At 47.9% G+C, this 26,585-nt stretch overlaps 2 protein-coding genes across 10 annotated transcripts; both read right to left on the bottom strand.

The window, feature by feature from the left end:
* Window positions 1-102: 102 nt before the first annotated feature.
* On the bottom strand, window positions 103-19,518 carry LOC125718114 (C-Jun-amino-terminal kinase-interacting protein 3-like). Of its 8 annotated transcripts, XM_048991666.1 has the most exons (35): window positions 19,455-19,518; window positions 18,253-19,252; window positions 16,135-16,255; window positions 15,741-15,811; window positions 15,240-15,325; window positions 14,898-14,921; window positions 14,504-14,639; window positions 12,517-12,736; window positions 12,337-12,439; window positions 12,118-12,236; window positions 11,762-11,773; window positions 11,117-11,134; window positions 10,307-10,364; window positions 10,063-10,215; window positions 9,911-9,968; window positions 9,598-9,746; window positions 9,424-9,480; window positions 9,187-9,339; window positions 8,533-8,656; window positions 7,571-7,615; window positions 7,063-7,155; window positions 6,782-6,925; window positions 6,499-6,658; window positions 6,219-6,410; window positions 5,065-5,236; window positions 4,851-4,976; window positions 4,653-4,733; window positions 4,458-4,525; window positions 3,820-3,968; window positions 3,552-3,723; window positions 2,739-2,852; window positions 2,444-2,482; window positions 1,769-1,933; window positions 1,501-1,647; window positions 103-1,349 (listed from the first exon to the last, which is right to left on the bottom strand). In XM_048991666.1, the coding sequence occupies exons 2-35, from the start codon at window positions 18,559-18,561 to the stop codon at window positions 1,228-1,230; spliced, it is 3,960 nt and encodes a 1,319-aa protein (XP_048847623.1). In that variant the 5' UTR covers window positions 18,562-19,252; window positions 19,455-19,518; the 3' UTR covers window positions 103-1,227. The 8 variants fall into 8 exon arrangements, with proteins under 8 accessions (XP_048847623.1, XP_048847626.1, XP_048847622.1 ...); XM_048991669.1 differs by lacking the exon at window positions 19,455-19,518 and having other exon boundaries at window positions 4,851-4,973; window positions 18,253-19,388; XM_048991665.1 differs by lacking the exon at window positions 19,455-19,518 and having other exon boundaries at window positions 18,253-19,387.
* Window positions 19,519-22,193: 2,675 nt separating this feature from the next.
* LOC125718124 (transmembrane protein 11, mitochondrial-like) lies at window positions 22,194-26,233 on the bottom strand. 2 transcript variants are annotated; one of them, XM_048991689.1, is made up of 3 exons: window positions 26,103-26,233; window positions 25,616-25,812; window positions 22,194-24,476 (listed from the first exon to the last, which is right to left on the bottom strand). In XM_048991689.1, the coding sequence occupies exons 2-3, from the start codon at window positions 25,660-25,662 to the stop codon at window positions 23,960-23,962; spliced, it is 564 nt and encodes a 187-aa protein (XP_048847646.1). In that variant the 5' UTR covers window positions 25,663-25,812; window positions 26,103-26,233; the 3' UTR covers window positions 22,194-23,959. The 2 variants fall into 2 exon arrangements, with proteins under 2 accessions (XP_048847646.1, XP_048847648.1); XM_048991691.1 differs by lacking the exon at window positions 25,616-25,812.
* Between the last annotated feature and the right edge of the window lie 352 nt (window positions 26,234-26,585).

Genomic DNA, 26,585 nt, shown 5'->3' with positions numbered 1-26,585 from the left:
TTTGTGCCTACTTGCAAATGTCGCAGCAAAGCATAAAATGCTGCTCAAACGAGTGTGTTGGGAACATGAACACACACACAACCACACACACACACACACACATTACTTTGTGTTCCTTGCACATCTTTAATACTTACAGACAGTAGTTTATGTGTAAAGGTACATAGCATGGGGGAAGGGAGGATCATAAATTGGTGGGGGGGGGGGGGGGAGGCTTTACTGTAAATTTACAGGAGCCTGGCTTCTGAATCCTGCTGCTTTTTTTAGTGCTTACATGGGGACTGCAGAGGACACGGTGAGAGGACTTCAACCAATCAGCTCACAGCTTACTAACAGCCACAGCAAAGGGACCCTGCTGCCCAATCTGTTTAAGGTTTACGAAATTAAATTACAACAGGGATCTCATACTGGCCACAATGTTATAGCAGGTGTCACTGTTAATCTGTTGATGGACAACTGCCTTGATTGCAATTTGGTTTGATGACCCGAATTTAGTCTTAAGCGCAGTCCTCTAAAAAGTGTACAACGGCTGTCCAGTAGAGAACATGTGTAAAGGGTAATCCCTCTTCCAAAGTGAAATGTCTGGTCTCATAAAAGCTAAAAAAAAAAAATACCCCACATCCTTCCTGCTTTCTCGCAATGAATCCACAGCTGTTTATGTAACGTCCACAAGCGTCTGCTAGCCGCGTTATTGTTTACACATGTGCTCTCATGAATACTGTCATCTTATTTACAAATTTACCCTTTGGCCTAAATGCTGACTATGTACAGCACCATTTATGTACCAGTATTTCTGTGTTTACTCCTGAGGGCTCTGATCACTTCATGAAAGACCAAGCCCCACATGCACCTGCACATTTATCTCACACTTTATATATTACAGCTCATTAGTGTCGCTTTTTACACTTAGTTTGAAGCTGTGTATCACCAACGAAACCCTAAACTGCCTAATGTGCCGGATTTGACTCCCAAAGAGCCATGTAACTTGCCCTTCCTGCCGCACCTGCACATTACCCAGAATGCCATGTTCATATGTATAGTTACCTTGATTGTTATATTCTTTGAACTCAGCCCCATGTCATGTGACCACTAGTAAGCAGTGAGCAGTATAACCAGGTCATGGGTGAGAAAGGTTAAGTTTATAACATATTTGAATAGTTGAGGGCAAAAAGGGGATTTATAATATGGGTCTTAAATTCAGTTGTATCCATTAGAGGAGGACAGTTGTCATTCTGGGACATAAGACACCTGCCACACGATGATATGGCTTCTCTCTGCTTTGGACAGTCCTGGCTTAATCTGCGGCACTCTTGCAGAACCTTCCTCTGTCTCCTCATCCTCTCCGTCCCCTGCAGGTGCACGGGAATGGTGAATACACGTCAGACTTAACGGAAAAAAGCAGCGCGTACTTAGAAAATGGCATAAATGCATCATCTCTGTTTCAAACGAGGCTTCGTGAAGTTGTCCTCGGTGGCTGCTGGGCGTCTCCTCAGGTCTTACCGATGCGGAAGTCAATGTAGCCCTCCCCGCCACTCAGGACCAGCACGTTGTTGACACTCTGGGCCTCTGCCTCTGGGGCAGCTGTGGAGCTGGGGTTCTCGGACGGGCTGTCCAGCACGCTGCCGTTCAGCGTGGCCAACACATTTCCTGAAGAGTTCAGGACAGACGCACAGATTTAAAGCTTGCAATGACTTCCTCCATCTCTTTATAGAGCGGATGTCTATGCACTCTGGTTAGTCGTGTGAGGCAGGGGTGCTGTGGGACTCACCTGGCACAGAGACAAAGAACTTGACGGCGTCGCGATGGCCGTGGAAGCAGAGCTGTGCCTGGGCCATGGAGCAGTAGGGGATGAAGCTCCCGCTGTTCTTGTCTGAGCCGTCGTCAGCGTACACGTGGATGATCCCCCCGCTGGAGGTCGGGGACACCTTGTTGGCTGAGGGGCGACAGTAGAGCTGTGATTGGCAAGGGGACAGAGAGCCAGGAGCATGCAAGCAGGTGCAGACGTCCCAGGAGGGGTGGCAGGCAGCGGGAGTGACGGGGCTCCCTTTGAAGGTGCCTCTCTGCACTTTTTACTTTATACATGTCTGGTACTGATGGAGAGACCAGACCTGTATGCAGATGGGCTATTTACATTCCAATCAGCTTTGTCCCTCGGTCTGCATTTACTACAAACCAGCAACCTGTGGAACTTGCAGCCGATTACAAATCAGAGGGGTTCGTCACTGCATAGGGAACCTCAGCAAAACATCCTATCATGATTATTAGGCAATATGCGGAGGCGAGAATGCTGGCAAATGAGGACGAGAAACACTTGAAAAGCGGCCAATCGGAAAAGGACATTTGGACACGCATGTGGAAAACGGCCAATCGGAAAAGGATGTTTGGATGCGCATGTGGAAAGTGGCCAATCGGAAAAAGAGGGTTGGAGGAAGCTTCGACTTACCCCTCAAACCAAGGAGCTGCCCTCGGTGCAGGACGACAGCTTCAGGAAGAAGGAGAGAAGGGTATGGGTGCCAGGGATAGAGAATTTGAAGGGTGAAGGGAGGCAAAGGAACGATCACCGGAAAAAGGGAGACGGAGAATAACACAGAGAAGGAGAACGCATTCGTTAAAGAAGGGGGTTCAAAAGAACAGCCGGAAAGGGCAGAACCGGTGATTGCAGGGCCTGTGAAACTTAAGCTTTTATGATGTTCATTTTAATGTCCAAGAGGCCCTGCACACACTACAGGAAAACTCACTTTCAGTCAGCGGGATGGAAATGATGACACCATTGCCTGTCCCCACCCACAGCCGGTTTCCTCCAATCAGGAGAGCAGTGATTCGGACGAATGAGAAGCCCAGCTTGCCAGTACCTGCCAAACAAGGAAAGGAGTCAGAATCAGAGTCTGGTTTATTAGGCCAAGTACGTTCACACACGCAGGGAATTTGTCTATAGTTGTCAGAGTTGAAATACATACAGTGGGTACAGACACATTAGGCCAGTGGTTCTCAAAGTCGGTCCTCGGGCCCCACTGCCCTGCTTGTTTTCCAGCTATCCCTGCCCCACACACTGCTGATTACCTGGATCAGGTGTGATCTGTCAATCAGAAGCTGAAAGGCAGCTGGGACTTGTGCGTGTGGCAGGGATAGCAGGAAAACAAGCAGGGCAGTGGGGCCCGAGGACCGACTTTGAGAACCACTGCATTAAGGGTTAACTGCCTGAGAAAAATGCAGATCGGTCTGCTGGTAGGCTTGGGCGGTGTCTATATTTTCATACCATCATACCTTCTAGATATTTCACCCCTGTATACAGAATATGACGGCATTTTAATAAAAATAAATCATGTAGGTTTCTGTAAACTCCGGAATCACAGACAGTCTAACTTAAGTGAGGCTCTAATCACTGCTAACGCTGTGCACTGCATCGCCTCAATACAGCATCTCTGTATCGGTTTAACAGAAAGAAAAGCATCTGTATTTGTGTTAGTATTTTATTTTTAAATAATACCATATACCGTCATTCTGGCACACTGCCTAAGACTAGCTTCTGGTTTAAATACCCGTCTCCTTACCTAACATCTTGCTGACGTAGGGCTCAATGTCGACATCCTGCAGGTGCTGGTGAGTGAGCGCGTGGTACAGCCTCAGCGTGGAATCCAGGCGGATGGAGACCCACACGCCGTCTCCAATCCACGCCAGCTGCCGTACCTGGCTCTCCCTGCGGGGATGCGCTTCGAACGACTTCTGAAGACATAAAGTAAGGGTCAGGGTGAGCAAGCTGGCATACACAGACACTGCACAAGAGCGAAGTGACTACTTCTCTTCATGTTGCTGCTTCACCTCAATCTGCATCGTCTTCGGCTGGATGACATGGATCTTGTTCTTGTAGCCACACCACACCCTGTCGTGTACCACGGCCATGCAGCGGATGGAGTGATGCGGCCGGCCCAGGTCCATCAGATGGTAGTTGCTCAGGTCCCACTGGCCATCTACACACATAGACACACACAGGCACACACACAGTGACAGACACACAAAGAGAGATACATGTATACACAGAAACAGACCGCCATTTTTTTTTTACTTTGTGCAGTAACAAGCAAATGAATTTCAAGCTATTTGTTGTTATGTAGGGACCCTACGGCCCACAGGTCTGTTGTGTAGGGACCTTACGGCCCACCGTGCTGATGTGCAGGGACCCTACGGCCCACCGTGCTGATGTGCAGGGACCCTACAGCCCACCGTGCTGTTGTGTAGGGACCCTACAGCCCACCGTGCTGTTGTGTAGGGACCCTACAGCCCACCGTGCTGGTGTGCAGGGATCCTACAGCCCACCGTGCTGTTGTGTAAGGATCCTACGGCCCACTGTGCTGTTGTGTAGGGACCCTACGGCCCACCGTGCTGGTGTGCAGGGACCCTACAGCCCACCGTACTCGTGTGCAGGGACACTTTGGCTCACTGTGCACTTGGTCTCTTACCTTTAGCTCTATGGAAAATAGCCAGAGTCCCATCTGCCAGGGCCACCAGCACCCTGCCCTTCACATGGCTGCAGCACAAGATCAGCAGTGCTTATGGTTAGGATTAGGGTCAGGGTTAGGGTTAGCACTGTGAGAACCAGCACTGTCTTTTACACCCAGAACAGATCGGAACACATCTGATTAAGATAGACTTACACTATACTGAGAACGGAGTCTTTCAGCTTTATGGAGTGAAGGCATCTCTTCCAGCTGGACACTGCTGAGTGCACATAGAGCCTGAAGAAACAGACGTGGTACATCACAGACACTTAGCCCAAGCAATAGACCCGAGAGGACAAGGACAGAACCGAGCGAGGTGGCAGAACATGAATACAGGAGGGTGTTGATACAAACCAGCCGTTCTGAGCTCCCAGCCACATGGTGGGCGCTGTGCTATTAGCCCCTGCGGCGTCATCCCCGTCCTCGGGAGGGACTTGGCCTGTGGATGAACTGTCCTCCACGGGGGGTCCAGCAGCCCTGCTGGGAGTCGGGACACAGCCGATGGGAGGTCACCTCAACATGGTCACACTGTACTGTATGCTCTGTGGGCATGGAACTGAGGACCCACCTTCCCAGCTGGGGGCCGGCCGTGCTGGGCAGGGGGTCAGTGAAGACGTGCTCCATAAAGGGCCCAGGGGGGGCCGATCCCTCTGCTGCCACACTGGCTGCAGCCTCAGGGACCTCCGTGGCTTCCGTGGCCTCCTCAGCTGACTGAGACGGATTCAGCGTGGCGGATGGGCCTGAACACACACCGGTGCTCAGTGACATATGTGTGACAGTGTTGGCGGATGGGCCTGAACACACACCGGTGCTCAGTGACGTATGTGTGGCAGTGTTGCCGGATGGGCCTGAACACCCACCGGTGCTCAGTGACATACATGTGACAGTGTTGGCGGATGGGCCTGAACACACACCGGTGCTCAGTGACGTATGTGTGACAGTGTCGGCGGATGGGCCTGAACACACACCGGTGCTCAGTGACGTACGTGTGACAGTGTCGGCGGATGGGCCTGAACACACACCGGTGCTCAGTGACGTACGTGTGACAGTGTCGGCGGATGGGCCTGAACACACACCGGTGCTCAGTGACGTATGTGTGACAGTGTCGGCGGATGGGCCTGAACACACACCGGTGCTCAGTGACGTATGTGTGACAGTGTCGGCGGATGGGCCTGAACACACACCGGTGCTCAGTGACGTATGTGTGACAGTGTCGGCGGATGGGCCTGAACACACACCGGTGCTCAGTGACGTATGTGTGACAATGTCGGCGGATGGGCCTGAACACACACCGGTGCTCAGTGACATATGTGTGGCAGTGTTGCCGGATGGGCCTGAACACCCACCGGTGCTCAGTGACATACGTGTGACAGTGTTGGCGGATGGGCCTGAACACACACCGGTGCTCAGTGACATACGTGTGACAGTGTTGGCGGATGGGCCTAAACACACACCGGTGCTCAGTGACGTATGTGTGACAGTGTTGGCGGATGGGCCTAAACACACACCTGTGGTCAGTAGTGCATGTGTAACATTGTGGCGGATGGGCCTGTGACCATGCATATGTGTAACTGCGCATTTGTGTGACAGAACGTAGGTGTGACAGTGCATCTATGTAATAGTGAATTTATATGACATGTAGATATGACAGTGCGTAAGTGGGACAGTGCATAGGTGTGACAAGGCATATGTGTGACAATATGTAGGTGTAACAGCTCATACCCTGGTTCCGGTCCACCACGGGGGTGTCGGTGCGTGAGGAGCAGCTGCTCTGGTCCACATTGCAGTTGGCAGCACAGCCCACCAGTGTAATCCCGGCCAAGACACCCTCCACAGCCCCTGCATCCTGCATGTCACCCCCCTCCCCAGCCTCCAGGAAGATCTCCCCCGCGGGATAGTCGCTCTCGCTGGCCGCTGGGGGAGGAGGTCACTGGTAGTTAGGGGTGTGAATGTTTACGCGCGCCGATGTGTCCGTCAGACATGTTATTCTGGAAGCGCTCACCGGGCACACTGGAGATGCACAGCACATGGGCATTGCACACATTAAACTGGTCCACCAGCGAACCGGGCTGATTGGCGTCAATAATCACGACCTTGCTGGCCGAGTGGGTGCTGGTGAGGATCCAGACTCGGCTGCTCATGGCGTCGATCTCATGCAGTTCCTTGGGATGTAGAAAGTCAGGCAGGGAGGGTCACACGCACACACACACATACACGGATGCATACACAATCATAGCTGAGAATGAGCCAACAAATGCTGGTTTTTCACGATGGGGTTCCAGTACCTTCTTCTTCTCAGGGGAGCTGTGGTCACTCTTGCTCTCTTCACCATCAGCCTTCACGGTCAGAGGGTCCGAACCATTGATGGGTAGAACTTCCTGTGCAGCAATCTTCCAGCCAGCGAGGTCCACCCCAGCTGCACACCACAGCTAACAATCCAAGATGTGACAAAGGAACTCAAATGTCTTACAGCCATGCCACAAAGACTTCCAATCTCGCTGTACCCTTGGGAGAAAGCAAAATTGTGAGGTCACAGCCATGGGACTCAGCTCTGGAGAGTGTTTACCTTCCTGTTGGGATCTCTCTCCACCAGGGGGCGACAGTACACAGGAACAGGGACATTCTTCATGCGATTGTCCTCTTTGTCATTCGGGCTGACCTGAAGGGCAGACAGAGTCAAACACACAGATCACACCCACATGTTTCAATAACCCAGGGAAAGCAGGGACAGAGGTTAGCATTGTGTCATCACACACCAAGCTGACGCCGTAGGAATTTAGTTCTGAAAAGCAATTTGAATATTCCAGCTTTTCAAGGGATTCCAAGATGCGAACAGACCAGATAATGTGAGACAGAGTTCAGATACTCATACGCTAGAAGGGCTGACACAGAGGTCAGGGCCACGTTTAAAGCAACAGTACATGTCTCGTTTAATAGACAGGGGAGGTAAGAGGATTTGGACCCGGTAACAATACAAGCATTTGTATTGTGGGGTCTGAGGAGTGTGTGGGTACAGGGGGTGGGGAGGTGGGAGGTCCACCAGTGCATGCTGCAATTCCACCCGCCTCACTTGCCTGGTGTTTTTTCCCATCCTGTGAGAGCTCCAGCAGAGGCCCAGTCTGCGGGAGATTAATATTAGAGGGAAGGAAACACAGGTGCTTATGGGCAAAGAGGTCAACAGAGACCTACAGAGGTTAACATGATAAGCAAAAATTGACCAAACATACCAGAGACTGACGGAAGTTAACATTATAGGCAAATACAAGCCAAACACAAGCCAAACACGCCAACAGCGGCCTACAGAGGTTAACATGATGGGCACACGTGGACCAAACACACCAACAATGACCTACATGGTCAGCAGGGGTCAAAACGGAGCAGAGACAGCAGTTCTCATACACTGCCGTTACACTAGGATAGTCTTAACAGAAAACTGCCTCTCACAGAAGTGCCGGCCATGACACTAAGTACCCTCAGGCTAAGCATTACCGACTTTACTCAGCCCAACCACCACTTCCCACACCTCACCTTTCATACAAATAGTCTGGCATTAAGATTGTTCCAGACTGAGGACTCCTTACAAGCACAGCTGTTTACTGAGTTACTGAAAACCCACATGATGCCTATCAGTAAAATTCACAGCTCCGTGCTACTCGTAAGCAATGAATCCTTAGACAATTTGAGAAAAAAAAAAGATCACAGTAAAACACTTCTTCTGATAAATTAAACTGTTATAAATTTCATGCATTTGGACCATTTTATGTCCAGAACACTTATGACCATGAGCATGATATGCATTTGGAAATGGATGAAAGGATGATTTTAACAGCATATAAGCACTGTCCTATGAAACACATATCTACATGTTTCATGGTCTAAATAGGAAATTAGTCCTCTAATTATTCCAGGTAAGACAGCACAGGTAAAATGCTGGTCATGTTATGTTTTATCAGTTAAACACTATGTGCCACTGCATCCTGGTGTAAAGCTAACAAGAATCAACAGGGGGTGGCATGGATGTACCGCGTGGAGGTACCTGTTTGAAGCGGGACGGGACGCTCCAGCCACAGGTGTGTCTGATCCCATCTTCGCGCACGTGCTCTCGGACATGGCGGTACTGCTCCCGTCTCTGTTCCCGTCGGGCAGACAGTATGCAATCGCTGGAGACAGACGCAGTCGTGTTACAACCACCAGCCGATTCACGCGCAGTACAGCCCATTCACATGCAATACAGTCGATCTACAAGCAATACAGCTGACCCATACACAATACAACTGATCCACATGCAGTACAGCCTATCCGCACGCAGTACAGCCCATCCACATGTGGTACAACCCAACCACACGCAATACAGCCAATCCACATGCAGTACAGCTGACCCGCATGTAATATGGCCAATCCACGTGCAATACAACCGATCCACATGCAGTACAGCCTGTCCACAAGCAAAACGGACAAGCCATTGGCAGTGTAGCCAATCCACACACAATGCAGCCAATCCTCATGCAAAGCAACCAATCCACAAACAGTACAGTCAGTCCGATCCACATGCAATACAGCCAATCATATACAATACAATGTAATCCAGCTGATCCAAATGCAATACAACTGATCTGAGTAAACAGACACCCGCATTAGCAGCTGATTAAATCAGTGAGTGGTGAGTGGTGAGTGGTGGGGTGCCACTTACTCCTCTGTGAACAGCTCGAGGGTACGGTTGGTGTTGAGTGCGCGGTGTTGGGATAAACACGCTGGCGATGGAGACTTGTAGTGGATGTTCACGCTGGTGTACGGCCGCTTAACAGGAGGGGGGCTGGACGATGCACTGAAGAGTCGAGCGAAGCTGAAGGAGAGAGAGACATGAGCGCAAGTCAGTCATCGTGAAGCTCCGAAATAAGACAGAGGGGTCAGGCTGCGGGGGCCTTACAACTGCCATATGGTGGACTTCTTCTTCTCCTGGATTGGTGGACTCTCTCTTGAAGCTCTGGGAAGACATAAGAAACGTGAAGCTAGCAGCCCCTTTGCGTGTGCTAGATCTATGACGTACACTGCCGCACTGCGCCAGTGATGTCGGGGCCACGGGCACCGCTGTACTCCTCACCGAATCATCTCCGTCCACCGCACCGCCTCCTGCAGCTCCATCAGTCGCTCCTTGTACTGATTGCGCTCCATCAGCACACGGGCCATCTCCATGCGTGTGAATCGGCGGCGCTGCGTCAGGGGAACGTCGTCCTGGAGTGGGGATGCGTACTGCCAGGGGCACAGGGTCAAGGGTCACGGGGTCAAGGGTCAGAGGCTACATGCATTTGCAGAACTGCATTGGAAGTGATTGACGTAACCAGAGCGAGTGTCAGTGAACAAACAGAATGATGAACGTAAATGCAGTACTGGACACTCCAAGTGCTCCAACTCACATCGTCAGGTCCTTCCTCTTTGGCGTCTTGTATGGTCCCCAGGGCTTCAGCCTTCAGTCTAGCATGTGGACAGTAAAATACAGTTTGTCAGTGTTTACATACTTCACTCCAAACATCAAAAGTGGACATCACGTATATTTGTGTGCCTGTACCTCCGCAGCTCCTCCTCCAGCTCTTTGACCCTGGTGTCCACCTTGTTCTTCGACTGCTTCACTGTTTCCAGCTCTTCCTTCAGGACCTCACGCTCACTCGACAACTCGTCCACTTTTGCAATGAGGTCGTTCTTCACGATGTTTAGGGCATTCCTGCGGAGGGATCAGTGCTGCTTGGGGAAAGACTGACCCAGAAAGCAGCCTCTCTTTCCCACAAAGCCGACGCTTTTGTCTCAGTACTTACTTGGTCTCCAGGAGCTGTTTGTTCTCAGTCAGGAGGTTCTCCACCTCCTTGCCCATGCCTGCAGGTGAGGAGCAGCTTGTGTTACTCTGGCAGAAGTCCTGCTGACTCAGCCTGTGTCACACATTCTGTCACACTCCCAGGCTCCCGCCCCGGACACACACCCCCAGACTCACACCACGCCCTGGACACGCACCCCCAGACTCACACCACGCCCCGGACACGCACCCCCAGACTCACACCACGCCCCGGACACGCACCCCCAGACTCACACCACGCCCTGGACACGCACCCCCAGACTCACACCACGCCCTGGACACGCACCCCCAGACTCACACCACGCCCTGGACACGCACCCCCAGACTCACACCACGCCCTGGACACGCACCCCCAGACTCACACCACGCCCTGGACACGCACCCCCAGACTCACATCACGCCCTGGACACGCACCCCCAGGCTCACACCACGCCCTGGACACGCACCCCCAGACTCACACCACGCCCTGGACACGCACCCCCAGACTCACACCACGCCCCAGACACACACCTATCCTTCCTGGACCAGCCTTCCTTTTCCTTTATTTCCAGCCAACAAAGAGTTTTCACCATTACATCTATACAGAATGAGCAAATCAAAACTGCAGTGGAAGGAGCAATGATGAGTGTCAACATAGCCAAAGGCTGATCCATCACTCCAAACAAAGATAAGAAGGAAGCGGGGGGGGGGGGGGGGGGGGGGGGGCAAGGCAGCAGGGCTGGATGGATGGAGGTGTGCTAAAGATGGACAGACAGCAGCCAAGAAAAGGCCTTACCGAAGAAATCATCACGCACTGAGCAAGCAATTCCGCAGGGGGAGCAGGAGGGAGGTAAGGAAGCAGGGGAGTGCACGGCAAGAGTCCAAGAGAAACAGGAGAAAGAGAAGCCAGTCAGCACCAAGAGGAGGAACATGATGATTAGGACGTCTAGGGAGAAGGCGAATGGAGGCGCAGCACCTAACTCTCACTGTAAAGCTCCCAAATTCACCGCCAATCAGGGTGTAACAACATAAACAAGGTTTATACAATGGTCTTGGTCAAGTGGCTTAAAGTTTCATTGTAACTCCTTACATTTTTATTTAAACCAGTTACAGGGATGTGTCCTAACATGTGCCAGCATGCGGTAGCTTTTGGAACCATTAGAACTGCAAAATGTTGAGCGGGGCATTGGTCACAGATACAGCTATGTGAGTGAAGGAATTCCAACCAATCCTGTGGCCAGAGGGGATCACGTGACACAGATACAGCTGAGTGAGTGAAGGACTATTAACTGATTCTGAGACCAGAGGGGATCACATGACACAGAAACGGCTAAATGAGTGAAGAAATATCAACCAATCCTATGGCCATAGGGAGTCACGTGACACAGATACAGCTATGTGAGCGAAGGAATACCAACCAATCCTGTGGCCAGATACACACCTGAGAACTCCCCTATGGATGCATCCCGGAAAGCCAGCCACATATGACAGAGGGAGGAAGCAGAGAGAGAGAGGATCAATCAGGAGGGGGAACACACCTCCCACAGGCTGAAACTGCTCAGAAACGCATGTCAATGGTAGATGCATGATTTCCCAGGGGTCTGGGGGAGAGGGGTGTGGGGGCTCCTTGAGGGCTTCATGCAGACAGAGGCACTGAGCCATAGCTGCAGGGCATGGAGCAGCAAGAGCAGCAAAGCAGAGCAGAGGCTGGAGCAGCTACAGCAGCAATGCAAAGCTGCCACGACTCTCCTCGTCCTGCTCAGATGTCCCTTTAGATCTAAGTTTGTTTCCACTCACCCAGAAGCTCCGCCCCTTCATCCACATCCCCGATGATGTCAGACTTGGCATTCTTGATCTCATGGTATAGCGAGTCTGTGTTAATGCCGAAAGCCTCATTGACGATCCCCTGCGAAGGGCTGCATACGAGAAGATTGCTGAGGTTAGAGGTACCCATGACAGCATAACGCAGTGAGAATATTTCCTTTTAAGTCCTGAACCCCAGAACCAGCGACGCACCTGCTCCCCCCACCGTACATGCGTGGGTCCATGCACATGTCTATCTCTGGCGTGGAGTCGATGATCTCTTGGAATTCGGACCATTCATCACTACTGCCCATCCCTGCAGGAAGCGGCACGCGTCATGGCACGGTCCAGAAGGCGCTTGCTCACCACGGCTACATGGAGGCCAACACCCACCAATGCTGACGTTCCTCGTCTCCTGAGACACCTGCACCTCCATGTTCCTGCTGAGGCGTTTGCTCTTCTTGCTCCGGTCTCTGTTGAACTGGGACATGTGCTGAAGGCCCTCATTGAGCGGTGTGACCGCGGCCGATGGCACCGACGAGGTGGGGGTGTTGGAGCCACCGGTGCTGGGTGTGGCTACGGCTGAGGACTGTCCTGACTCTGACTCGTCCTCCTGCGAGGATACGAAACACGCTGACCGGGGATACGCAGGGATCACAGCACACGACCCCTCCACACACGGCAGGACATAGGAGACGCTGACCACAGGTATGGATACACACACCACAGCACAGGGCCTCTCCGCACTTGCTGGGACACAGTGGTTAGCTGCTTGTGTGCTGAATTGGCAAGGCTTCATCATTAAGGATAAATTTGCATGTATTTATTGCATGCAGTAAAAGTAGGTAAGGTCAGCAAGCGCTGCACCCCAGACCAAGGCCTGCTGACTTAAAGTGCCAACACTAAGAGGGGATATCGCTAAAACAGCACAGATACGTATGATGGATATCGCTAAAACAGCACAGATATGTATGATTGATATCGCTAAAACAGCATAAATATGTATGATGGATATCGCTAAAACAGCACAATTGTGGCGATATACATCGCTTAGAGGGGGGGTCCCAATATATGTGAGCTTCCAGTGCAAGCATATGATCAGTGGAGAGGAACATCAGCAGAGACAGCTGTTTATCTCTAGCAAATAAAACAAGGAGAAACTGCACAGGCTGACAGTCTAATGCTCACGTTTTGATCCAAGATCAGAGTGGATTCATATGAATATAATGTATATAGCGTGAAACCTTGTTTACCACAGCAGAGCATCTAGGTGTCTAATCTGACTCGCACTGATCCATTAAAATATCTGTCGGAAACTTACTGAGAAGTATAGTGTTGCAGCGATATACATCATACAAATCTATGCTATTTTAGTGATATCCATAACACATATCTGTACTGTTGTGGTGATATCCATCATACATCTGTGCTGTTTTTGTGATATCCATCATATACATCTATGCTATTTTAGCGATATCCATCATACAAATTGGTGCTGTTTTAGCGATATCCATAATTCATATCTGTGCTGTGTTAGCGATATCCATGATAATTACGTCTGCCGTTTTTGCCATTCGTACATATCTGTGCCACTTTAGTGATCTATCACACATATCTATCATGCTTTAGCTATGTTCATCACACATATCAGTGCCGTTTTATCGATGTCTATCACCTATCTGTGCTGTTTTAGCGATGTCCATTACAGGTGTCTGTGATGTATTAGCCATATCCATCTCATATATTTTAGCAATATGAATCATACCGATCTATGGTGATTCATTCTAAAAATATATAGAATTGTAAAGGATTGACACTTAACTAAATCAAAATACATATATAAAATATGACACTAAAATACACCACAGACCCCTTCAGTTTGCTTGTGTCATTTCTTGATAATTCTGAATATCTCATCCCTGATATTACACACTGCATTCCAGAGAAAGAAAAGCACTTTAACATAATGATTTTCCACTCATACATCTCTCAGAACAGTTTATCCAACAGAGGTTTGCAGTGTTCATTTATTTTTTGAATAAATTATGAATTATAGAATAATATTTAGGATTAAGAACCTTATTTATGAAGTGCCATGCACAGACAGCAGCCACAAGGCGCTGAACAATATTATTGTGCTAAAATTGTGTTTTAATTACTGTTAAAACAAATACATGTAAACTCTATATCAAAAAGATCTGAGTAAATTGAATAAATTTAGCGTCATTTAGCCCATTTGGTCTCGCTCACATGGACAGGGGGTTCAATGCTTGTTATGGACAGGGACAGGGGGCTTAGCTCGCTGACACAAGCAGGCATGCTGGGGGTGAGCGTATGGGAAAGACCCCCACTCTATGGGGGAGGGGCTCTTCTAGCAAACCTTGTAGCGAGGTTGGCTGAGCTGGCTGGCAAGCCAGACATCAGGCCCAGGCGCCATCCTCGCCCCCACCTGCCCCCCACGTACCATCCCGTCCGCACTGGGGAACAGGCTGAGTGACGGTGGTCGATCCGTCTTGCTGCAGATGGAGAGAGAAAGAGGAAAAAGGATACGCCTGTAAAAACTGCTGCCTGACAGCGTCTCTCAGTAAACTGTGAGCGTCTGCAGTGGCAGAGAACAAAACAGACAAAAGAAAAATGGGACGAGACTGTGGACGCAAGCAATCCCACAAAGTCACCACCAGCAACCAGACACATGCTCAACGTCCCACACTGCTCAGACAGGGTCTCCATCTCAGCGGGAGTGCCAGTGCTGGATGAAATAAAGGTGCATTTACCTTTTCCTCCACGCGTGGTGCTGACTGTGGCCAAACACACAACACAGCAGCAACAACACGGAGTGCAAGACAAGACGCAGAGGTTAGATAACGACAGGGACAAAACAACCAAGGGTAACAACAGATGAGGAATAATGTGATGTTAAAACACTAACATTTCAGGGCAGACTGAATGTACAATGAAAGCTTTCCATACCAAAGACACGTTTCTAGGAATGTCATTCGACAAAATCTTACAAATGCTATTAAAAAAAGAAAATGATAATGAAGATGGCACGATCTTATGACGAGAATTCATTCAACAACCAATGAAAAAGCGCAAAGAGCCCATTCCGCACTTACGTTCGCACAGGGCTCTCAGATTGGATATTGCCACCAGCCTGCTGCATCTTTGATCTCTCAATGTGCTCCACATACGTCTGAATCATCTGAGACAGAGAGGGGCACAGTGGGCCAGTGATGTTTCTCATTGACATTTCAGGTCTATTTGCTGTTGCCTTTTGTGAGAATTGTATGACAATGGTTAAGTCACACAGGGGCTGCATTCTTTGAAGGGCACAATATAAGCAGCCTTTGCAGGCTATGTCCTCTGAAGGTCCGCATAACGAATCTTGGGATACATTAATGCATTGCTAGACTGTACTTGAAGGAGCCTTCGAAATGGGACAGCCTTGTCGCACTGCTGAGACGCATTCGGTTTTTGAATGCAGCCCCTCAATTCAGACGCAGCCATAGTGAAAATCCCACAAATGCATTATGGGATTGATGGGCTATGCGGGTGTAGTGACCGTGAAAAGGATGGCGTCTCTGAACACCGTGCTTTCATGCTGTGTGGCCACATACTTCTGTGTGCCGTTGATGAAGGGCGTTGTATTCCTTCTTCATGTCAGTCTCTCGTTCCTCCAGACGAGAAACTGCAAACAAGAATGACCTAATCAGAGGATCATGACCTTTAACCTCATCAAATGGACCAGTGTTTCTATCCCAAGGAGCACAGGATTATACAGACACACAGTCAAGGAAATAAGGACGCAGGTAAACATCCAAGTCGATTACTGTGCTGATGTTAGAAACTTGAATATTGCCAGATTCATCTGCACTGGAGTAAATTCTGTTCTTCAGGGTAAAGATATATTTCTGATGTGTAAACTAGGCAGGCTGTTCAATGCTTGTTATTATAGCCATCTTGATGTAAGATTTACATTAGACCATTATTTACAGATAGCAGGAGACTCACTCTGATCGGCATAGTTCTTCGCTTTCAGCTCCAACTGCTTCCCCTGCAGCTCCAGACCCTCCACCTGCCGCTGCAGGTCCTTCTTCTCAGCCTCGAGCGCATCCTCAAACTCAATGAACTTCTGCAAGGACCCAGAAGGCACATGGCGTCATCGGTGAGCGCAGACCACCACCAGAACAGAAATTCAGGTAAATGAGTGTGACAGGAACTAACAAAGACTGGCTATAATGAGTGATGGTAACCCCCCAGCTGAGAGAAAGGCCATGCATCATTTAATTAGCAGAATAAAGGGGAATGCAGAATACATCGGAGTAACGAATGGTTACTGCTCTTTTTAATAGACATTAACTGGCAGAAGATCATGGTCATATATTGCGGGAATTTCCCCTCGCCCCTCCAAATAATCAAATCCAGCTAATACAAGTCGCCAAATAATTATGTTTCCCCCTAAATGGGTAGAGACCCCAATCCCCACCCCCCAATATTCAAACCAAAGTTACACCCTTGCAGAAAATGGCCGTTATTACGATGTACAACGAAAATAAATAACTAAACCTTGAATTTTACATTATACTGCAATGGGAAAAACATACTCACATTGACTTATTTTTAATTAAGGAGAGGAAAACTGCCATGTTTTGACTAACACAGAAAAGCAACATTAACTTAATCTATGCACATAGATGCTTTTATAAATCAGTTATCACAGTTTGCAGAGAATGATACAGCAATCGGCTGCAGTCAGTCTGGGGTATTAAGAACATGTGGAGACAATAATATGTTCTGCAATGAAGAATATTTTAATTCTTTCATTTTAACTTGAGTTTGTAAGCTGAAACCCCCTGTGGCTACTGGCTGCCGCTCTCTAATTGCATGTTATGACGTAGAGCAGCTGAAATGCTCGCTGCAGTAGTGCAGTATTGATCTGCCTGAGTGTCCTTGAAGGCCCAACCCCCTGCTTTTACGGAGAATAACACCGCTGCTCCAACTAAGCACTTTCCCTCACTCAGGGCCGGTCAATCCGAAAGTAGGGCGCCTGCTTCCGAGGGGGCGCCGACTTGCCAGGCAGTTTCACTTTGCCTGGGACTAGGGGGGGGTGGGGGGGGGCTCCCCTCACTTAAGGATCAGTCAAATATGTGTGACAGGGCCATCTTTACTGACCAGCACACTGAAGGGAAGAAGCAGTGAATCCCACAATAACAGTGTGACTATACAAGATTCTCACTCACTGCTTTCCTGCTCTCACAGAGAGACAAGTGTCATTCACCTCCACTGCAACCTTCAATCTTGTTTTTTCATGCTTATTCACAAAACACACCGAAAAGATAACATATCACAATTCTCTTTGCATAAAAATACATAAAGACCTGTTTGTTAGACACTACGCAGCTTAAAAATTATAAGCTCTTTATGACTGTAATAGCTGAATAAACTGAGTATTGACCCCTTTAAGACCACAACCAAATACAGCAACTACTCCCTGTGAACTCATCACTGGTTAGAATTATATATAGAATACACAGCATACGGAATGCACTCTAAAAATATTAAATCATTCCTGTCCAGAATTTAGCGAAGTGAAAGGTGAGTTTTGACAGAATCTCAGAGAGGATAGTGTTGTCACACCAGCGCTAGATTACGTAGCACATGTGAATACGGAGGGTTAACGCAAAGTGCAGCGCGGGGCCGGAGGCGGTGCTGTATCCTGTACCGGGGCATAACAGTGTGTTCAGGTAAATCCGAGAATGAAGGATTTTACGGGAATGTTTGTATGACAATGTACAGAATCCATACACATCCTTATATATAAATTCACTATCATTTCCTTAAACTAGTAATAAAGAAAAACTAACATGCAAGCGACAGTTTCGTGACATAGAAATCAATTTGTTATTCTTTTAACTTCAAATGAGTGGAAAATCTCTCAAAACCTCTAAAATAATTCTGATTTATAAATTACCAGCTATGGAAATATTTAAAAATCCGCCCACTATAGGTAATGACGTTCCAGTTGGCATGTAGCAAATTAGCCGGTTATAATCAAGCAAAGGCAGATAAATGATATATTAATATGCCACTAATGGCAGGAGCCGCGTCCGGCGCGCGGCGAGGGCGCACCTCCTCAGCCTGCTTGCGCAGCGCCTTCTCGCGCTCGTACTGCGTGATCAGCTGCTCGTTGTCCTCCTTGAGCAGCTCGAGCTCCACCTCGTGCTCCTGGTTCTCCGTCAGTACGGCGTCCAGGTTCTCCAGTACATTCACTACCAGCGGCATCAGCTCCTTCACCACCTCCTCGTCGTAGGTGCGAATGAGCCGTTCGAATTCGCGGTAGATGCTGTTGGCCAGGCCCGACACCCGCTCCGACATAACGGACACGGAGCCGTAGTCGTCCTGGTACACCATCTCGTCGAGCTGGTGGATCTCCATCATGTTGGCGGCGGCGCCTCTCTTCAGCTGCGGGCGCAGCGGCACTCAATGACACGAAAATTTATCTCCCGCGAAGGAGAAAACTGGCGTTTATGTCTGTTTCTGACGGTGGCGAGAATTTCAGGTTTTATTTAATTATAATTTACAATTTTTATTACATACAGATCTTCATTAAATACCATAATACAGATATCCTCGTTTTTTTTTTACAATTACTGTCTTTTTGCTGGTTTTGTTTTTGCAGGTCGAGAGGATAAAATGACATATTACTCTACTGTTCAGAATATACGCAAAGGCAGGTACTTCCCAGTACCGCAGCCTCGTCCTAGACGCACCCAGTCAGGGCTTTTCTCCGGACGCCAGCATCCTTTGGCGAGCGAGTCAGTCCGGCTGGTTCCGATCCATTCTTCGGCCAAGCGAGCTGAACCTGTAAAAACGCAGCGGTTCGACAATGCACCTGCAGTCAGTGGAGCGCTGCCATCGCCGAGAAACCTCCAGTGGGGGATTAATGAACGGCGAGATGCAAGCGTATTCTCCCGTCGGACACTCCGGGTGGTCGGTACTCCTAGATCATTTTCGTCCTATTCTGGGTGTCAATCCTCGGCGTCCAGGGGGACGGGCGATCGCCGCAGCCGGTGTGGAGCGACCGGGACCCTCCCTGGCTGGACGGGGGTGCGGGCTGACGTCAGGCAGTCTGCAGCGAGCATCACGACGCACGGGGAGAGGGGGGGTGCGTTACAGATGGCATGAGAAAATGCTCGCTGATATCCTACTCTACTAGGGTAGCTCGCGCAGCAGTGTACCTAGAAGCGTGTTATAATACGGTTATGAGCATAAAATCGCCCTAGAGTGGATACAGGCAGATGACATGTTACGATACGAATCGTATTTGTTACCTCATGAAATAAGTGTCATGATGGAGGTGTAGCTGACAATGCCCCTCGCATCGCAGCTCTTTGTGCTGGACATGTGACGTAGGCGCATAATGAGCACGTGATAAGTTGGGGGTGGGAGATCGTGGAGCCAAGCTAAAACTTTTTTTTATGATTTAGTTGGCATGAAGTGGTGAGCATTCCACTTTTGTAAATTCCCGTTTGGCCTGTAATCATATTTACTTTCCTGCATAGTCTAGGAATTTAGCTTATGGTTTCAGTGAGACAGGTGACCGATCAAAGTGTTTTTCAATCGGTAAATGTTGAATAATCCGAAGTGACAAGTAAATACCTAGTACATCTTCATATGCAGCATGAAAAGCAAAATTTCAAGCTGCTATTGATTATTATATTTAGAATGTCTTATTGCATTAGTTACCTTTGTTCATCATGTACTGTACGCTTATCACAGGATACCCGTAGGTCTGCTGGTGTTTTACCATAACGGATTTTTTATTTTTTTTATCAGAAGCCCCCTACTTTGCAGAAAGTTAGGCCTACTTAAAGCCGTGCTTAACTGTACCAGAGATATCCCACAGATTTAATCTTATACCCAAATGATTTTCCACACAGGGACAGTGAAATTGAAGGAATTGTTCTCTCTTACAGGGAGAATTTAAAGTGAATTAGGGGTTTTGAAAGATACGAATGACCTGGTTCTATAGTTCATTTGTAGTACCCTTTGTTGAAATTGTGGACTCATGTGAAACATTAGACACAGAAGTCAGTATTTTGAGCAACCTCGTGATGTTAATTATGGTTTAATATGCCAAAACAGAATCTTTTTTTTCCCAGTTAGTTTATACCGTCACGTTAAGAGTTATGCTGAGTAAATATGGAGCCAGCTAACATTCTATTAGTGTGAACCGCTGGGCCATGCACGAGCATGATGGTGCGAGCCACCTGGCTCTGCGTGAGTGTGATGATGCTAGCCGCCTGGCCATGCGTAAAAGTGATGGTGCGAAGGAGCTGCTGGGCCTTGCATGAACATGATGGTGTAAGTGAGCCACGGGGCCATGCGTGAGTGTGATGGTGCACGCTGCCTGGACCGTGCGTGAGAGTGATGGTGCAAGCAAGCCACCGGTCTGTGTGTGAGTGTGATGGTGTGAGCCACCAGGCTGTGCGTGAGGATGATGGTGCGAGCTGCCGGGCCATGCGTCAGCATGATGGTACAAGCCGCCGGGACATGTGTACATGTAATGTGAATATACACACTGGCCTAAAACGCTGTGCCATTTTTGCAGTATGATGACCTCATTCTTCTAGACCTGAAAGTCCTAATCTGATCTTCCATTCATTTTCTGAAACTGCTTGTCCTTTTCAGGGTTGTGGGGCTACAGGCGCAAGGTGGGGAACAACCCAGGGCACCAACTAGGCGCGAACCCATCGCAGGGCATACTCACACACCATTCACTCACACATGCATATGAACCATAGAACCAGGTCATTTATGGGCAACCAATTCCTAGAGATGTGGATGTGAGGCAACAGTGCTAACCACTGCAGTGCCCTGTTCTGCTGTCAATCTGAGCTATTCTTGTAATATTTAAATATACATACACATACAGTAGACATCGGTGCATTCTTCATCTGAGTAGGCCTTGCAATTTCACAGTATTCTTCCTCATGATGTTTCTGCAAGTGCTTAATTAGATTTGTTGCATCAAACGATGCTCTGTTGCTACCTCATCTCGAAAGGATGACATTACAAACATTGCAGGCAGCACTTGGGCTACTTCGAATTTAAAGAATTTTCACACAGCTGACATCTCGACAGTCTAGTTTCAAGCCATGTGCCTCAGGCTTACTGCAGCATGTGACAGTCTGTCCAGCTGACATATATCAGGTGGAAGCAGGAAATAAAATAGTTCAGGCTGCAGTGGCCGATAACAAATAGTAAAAAAATGCCCGGATCAGCCCCAATTCCCATCTTTGACATCGGCTCGGGGGATCCCTGCTACCGCGTTTATCTGCTCACCGTCTACATGCTTATCCAGTCATCGGGATGCAAAGTTTATCTTTCACAAATTTCCTGTCACAGAAATATTGTATGATTTTATAAAAGGAAACATGAGTAAAAGTATATTATCATTAGAGGTGATCTGTATTGCTGTTCCGCTAATGTGACATGTTTGGTGGGATTTACCACTTTTTGAAATGTGAGTTAGCAAGGGCTGCTTACAAGTGGCACTAATTGTTCAACAATGAATAATGAAAGTCAAATACTGTATTACAAATAGAATTTTCTGATCTGCACGCATCTTTTTTCTTGCTTTCATACTGCATCTGGGATCTACCATTTCACCCCCAGAGGTCCAGCAGAATGACAGACAGGGACAGGAACCTGCCAAACATGGCTGTGCCGTCTTGGCTCACCACACATGGAGTGTGACATTTTCTCTGCGATGTGACATTTTTAATATAAAAATTCTAACATATATGAGCAGGAACAATTCATCAATAAAATCACAATATAATGTACTAAAATCAAAAGCATTTATACTTGGGCACATGGTGATTTGTTGCCCATCATGTAGATAGGGTCGTCGTCAGCAGAGAGTCCTTTTGCAGACAGACATACTGCTCATGGACTGGAGTACCAAGCATCATAGCCGAGGAACAGAAAAGGTGCCCTGTCTGCCTCAGAGCCAACAGCAATCCTGACATCTCCGGGGTAAAACAGCCAGAAAGGGCCGGGACAGCTGAAATATTGAATGTTTATTTACTCGTGTAATTACACTATTAAATGTTAATGTTTAGGCAGCACATATTTCAGATCCGACAGTGGAGTAGAGTATATTTCCACCCAATGCAGCTGAAACCACACAAACTCAATCAGACACTGTCCAGAAAACAGCCAAAAATACAGTGTGGATGTAATGAAGCATCTGGATTTTGCCTGGATGTCCTCAGATGTATGAGAACTCCTGTTCTCATTGCAGTGGTGCTCCTTGCTCCCCGGTACACACAACTGGCTCGGCTGGGGATTACAGTGTTTTAGGTTCCGCTCGGAAAGAGGAACAGCTCGCCTTTCACCTTTTTAAAATATATACATCTCAGCACATCTAGCATACATGAAGCAACCTGAACAACAGGCAGCTGTCATACGTTTTCTGCATTCAGCAGTCCTGCATTTTGCTGCAAATGTCCACAAGCAGGTGCTCCTTCAGTTCCGAGTGTGAAGATTCACTCCAGTGCAGTAACCCGGCCCAGGCAGCTTTGTTTCCTGGGGACTCATCATATAGCACAGTAATGCAAGGCAGTCTATCGGGGATCAAACGTAATATCAACGTGCTGAGAAGAACCATGGAAACATTGTGAACAGTCTTGTGTAAGACTAAAACTTTGACCTCAGGAATATCACAAATACTAAGAAAATGGTAAATGGATCAAAACGCATGACAGACTTGCTGATTTGTTTAAAATGACCAACTACTGCTGATACATGTAAATCTAACTTTTAAAGTTTTATTTTAGATTTGTTCCTCCTGCTGATTAAAGAAAGGCAAAAATCTGACCTTCCTGTGTAACTCCACTGTATATACAAAGGACATTAGAGCTTATGGTTGTATTTGTTTTGTTGTGCATACAAATTTAGGGATGAACTGGCGAATTTCCAAATGTGACACTAACATGGGTTAAAAGTAAAAGTTGACAATGAATTGAGAATTTTTTAGAATGCTAAACACCTTCATTGTACAATGAAGAGGAAGATGAAAAACTACTCCGCACTGCCGCTGGCACTACCATGTGGCATATACACCTGCAAGGTCCTACATCCAGGACTGGGGCCCACCACCTGGAGCTGCCACATCTTGAGCACCAACTTCCCATGCGCATGAAAACAATGCCCCAAGGGATGCTGGGATAGCAGAGCGGAGACCAGCAGCAGCTCAACTAGCTTCACTTTCTGGGGATGCTCATGGGCTGAAGCACAAACTCATGGTTTCTGAACCCATTTTCCTTCTTTAAAAACAGGCAGATGGCCTTTACTAATATATGAAATAGCTTTTCTACGTGCCAAACTATATGTAGAAAAACAAGATATGGAACCAGTTCACTTACATGGACTTGCTATAAAAAATACAGAAAAGTAAAGTAAGGTTCAAGGCTCCTAATATTTAATGATGTGCTGCTCTTCTACTCAATTGTAAAGGGGACAGTGAAGCCATTGAGGAGGACAAAGTCAGGCTGTTAATACTTAGCATGCTGCTGTGGGACCACCTCTCACTATGCTCAGCATGCTGACCTTACTGCTCGCTATTTCATTGTGTGGTTACAGGGGCTGGGTGTCAATGTTTGCTTATCTATTTGTCATTGAGAAAAACAACCAGCCCCTGCAGATGAACTGTGTTCCAGTGAATTTCCAGACCACAGAACAGTTCAATGAAAAACTCTGTTTTGTTGCTTTTCTTGGTGATGGCTTTCTGCCACTCTAGTCCCTCCCAGATGTTCTCTCTCACTTTAAATCATACAGCATACAGTTCATAGATCTTCTTGATGCAGTAGGCCAGTGCCGCCAGTGCTATCGTGTTATGGAGTCTCTTTCTGTGGATGTCGTCCTTGCGCACCAGCACCACTGGCGTGGATGAGGTCAACGTGTGCAGGGGCAAGCGGGTCAGTTTGTGACTGTCATACTCCACTTGATACTTGCAACAAGGGTCAAACTGCCAGGATATGGCATAGAGGGCGGCACAGGCGGCACTGATGGCACCCGCAGGCAGTGCGACGTAGCGTGAGCACTCTGCGGGCAGTGAGAGCGGTGCCAGCAGGCAGGCAGCACCCGACAAAACAGCGGTTTTGTGCAGGCAGTTTCCCACTGTGACCCAGCGCGCCGTCTCGTCCCCGATGCGCGTTGGCTCAATCACAATGTACCTGTACTGGGCCTCCAGTGCCTGTTCCAGCTCATACTCAAACTGCTCCTGGCCGTTCTCCCCATTGTAGATCTCATGAACAATGTAACAGTCTGTGGAGGCCATCACTCCCCTGTGGGGGGTACAAGAGAGCACACCATATGACAGCAGAACATGAGCGAGACCTGGTCTGAGAGGACCCTCCTAATACCGAGAAAAGAGCAGAGGGAGTTCTAATAAAAACTAGAGCAAGCGTTCATAGTGCAGGAGTGGTCAAGCCAACAGGAGGAAGCTCACAGCTCTGCGGCCACAGCCGTGCAGAATTCTGCAGCTGATCGCATCCGGACTGTGCGTGGCCAGTGTCAGTGCACCCGACTGACCAGCTGCAGCAAGATAGCACAGAGTGTGTCAGCGTCACATCTCACACTCACTGCACAGGAGACCATTTCACTGATTTGAAGGTGGGTGTCACATTCTGTTCTGATTCATTTTAAGGAGCTAGGAGATGTGGCTGTCAGGACCGCAGAGTCAGAACCTCAGTTAACAGCAGGTCCACTAAACAACTCTGACAGTATAATCATATACATTTCTGCTCTTGCCAATCCATGGCCATTCAGGCCCATATGGGAAATCTTTGGTGAAATATGTATTAAAGCCAAGCAATAGAAACATGCAAGAAACTCGCAATATCAAAGTCACTGAACTCCTTACAGCGGTTAACGGGCAAAGCAGCAGCTCCCGCGATAAGGTGAGGGTGCAGACGCTCCAACCCCTCGAAGGATCGTAGCTCGGCCACTTCGAAATTTAAACAGTTGTCTACGTTAATCATTCTGTATGCATCCTAGAAATTATAATTAAGTCGTTTGATTGTCCCAGCGCAAACGCCTGTCTGAATAGTAAATCTGGTCAAATCCCTAAAACTCAATGGTAAACAAAACAAAAAGAAGCGTCTTCCTTGAAAGGCGCCCTTTAATACTTATTAATATTACCTCTGGTTATTACAACGAGTAAAATATGATAAATGTTTCAAATCCAAGTTATTTGCTGATTTTATTTGTCAGGCTGTGAGACAAACGCGCGCTTTTGCCTGTCATTAGTGTAAATTAGCCTGCTGGCTACCACTGGGCAAATCAAACACCAGAAGACCACAAAGCTGGCTTCTCCTTTTTTAATTTGTAGACTCCCTTATTGAATGATGTAGGATGCGTGTTTTGTCCATGCTTGCCTGTGCAAGGATGAATTTCTACGAGATGTTGGTTAAATATCACTGACCTCTCCCTGTCGACTGGGACACCGCGCCTCCTTCCCAACGCCGCCATCTTGGAAACTCGCTACTCTGTGATGACGTCACAGCGGCGCCGTGATGCATTGTGGGTAATGTAGTACCTTGACGGATAATTCGCTTTCGACTTTTGAGGCCAATGCTGTTTGTTGATTGCTCCCGGTGGAGGGAAATATGTACACCTGATCTATATTAAAACAACGAAAAACCAAACTGCATGCACTTACGCATATATAACCTTTATTGCAATTACAAAGGTTGCGCCAATATTTTGTTTTATAATAAACTACAATTCCCGTACCAACATTTGGTAACATTTAAACATGGACCAATGGAACGCAAGGACAACACTATGGGGCACAAAGTAGGACAAACCATTCCCAAAACACATGCAAACCTTATAATTTAATAAAGATAAAATGTATATTATGGAAATGCAAAGCCTCTGGGACTTTCGCATTGCCTTTTAATATTTACCCATAATGTGTCCGTTCAAGGTCTTCGTGCAGCACTGCAGTATCTCAGCATGACTGGCGCTGTCCACTCGTGTAACGATAATAAGCGCTGTCACTCCCCCCTGCTTCCTACGTGACCTTACGCAAGTGGCGGCGTCGAAAAACATGTTTTGATTGTGTTTCCGTTTAACCCATGCAGACCATCCGCATTGTCTTGCTGTTAAACAATACGCTTTACTTTCCATATGCAATAGGCTCATTTTTATGATGAATGTGGTGCGTTTTATGCAGTTTACGTAAATAAGTGTTACATTGATATGCATATGTTGGTAGTGTAATTTTTCAGTATCTTCTGCAGCATATTTCATTGAAATCGTTAATGTGTCATTTAAATACAGAAGCGTGTGTTGTATTGTATAAGATGAGTAATAACGAACCTATATTTAATAGCTGGTTGTACTCAGAGTGTTACATGTGTTTCGTGCTTTTTTCAGAAAAAATCCAG

The sequence above is a fragment of the Brienomyrus brachyistius genome, chromosome 22 (assembly GCF_023856365.1).
Source record: "Brienomyrus brachyistius isolate T26 chromosome 22, BBRACH_0.4, whole genome shotgun sequence".
NCBI lineage: Eukaryota > Metazoa > Chordata > Actinopteri > Osteoglossiformes > Mormyridae > Brienomyrus > Brienomyrus brachyistius.
Note: the sequence above shows the minus strand (reverse complement) of the source record. Positions and strands in the feature narration are given on the sequence as shown.

Coding starts and splice junctions, on each gene's coding strand:
- LOC125718114 (XM_048991666.1), bottom strand. CDS start 18,561: ATGATGGAGATCCACCAGCTCGACGAGATGGTGTACCAGGACGACTAC. Junction 12,237..12,336: donor ATGTACGGTGGGGGGAGCAG/GTGCGTCGCTGG, acceptor TCTCGTATGCAG/CCCTTCGCAGGGGATCGTCA. Junction 3,724..3,819: donor CGAAGACGATGCAGATTGAG/GTGAAGCAGCAA, acceptor TTATGTCTTCAG/AAGTCGTTCGAAGCGCATCC.
- LOC125718124 (XM_048991689.1), bottom strand. CDS start 25,662: ATGGCGGCGTTGGGAAGGAGGCGCGGTGTCCCAGTCGACAGGGAGAG. Junction 24,477..25,615: donor GTCCCAGTCGACAGGGAGAG/GTCAGTGATATT, acceptor TACCCCCCACAG/GGGAGTGATGGCCTCCACAG.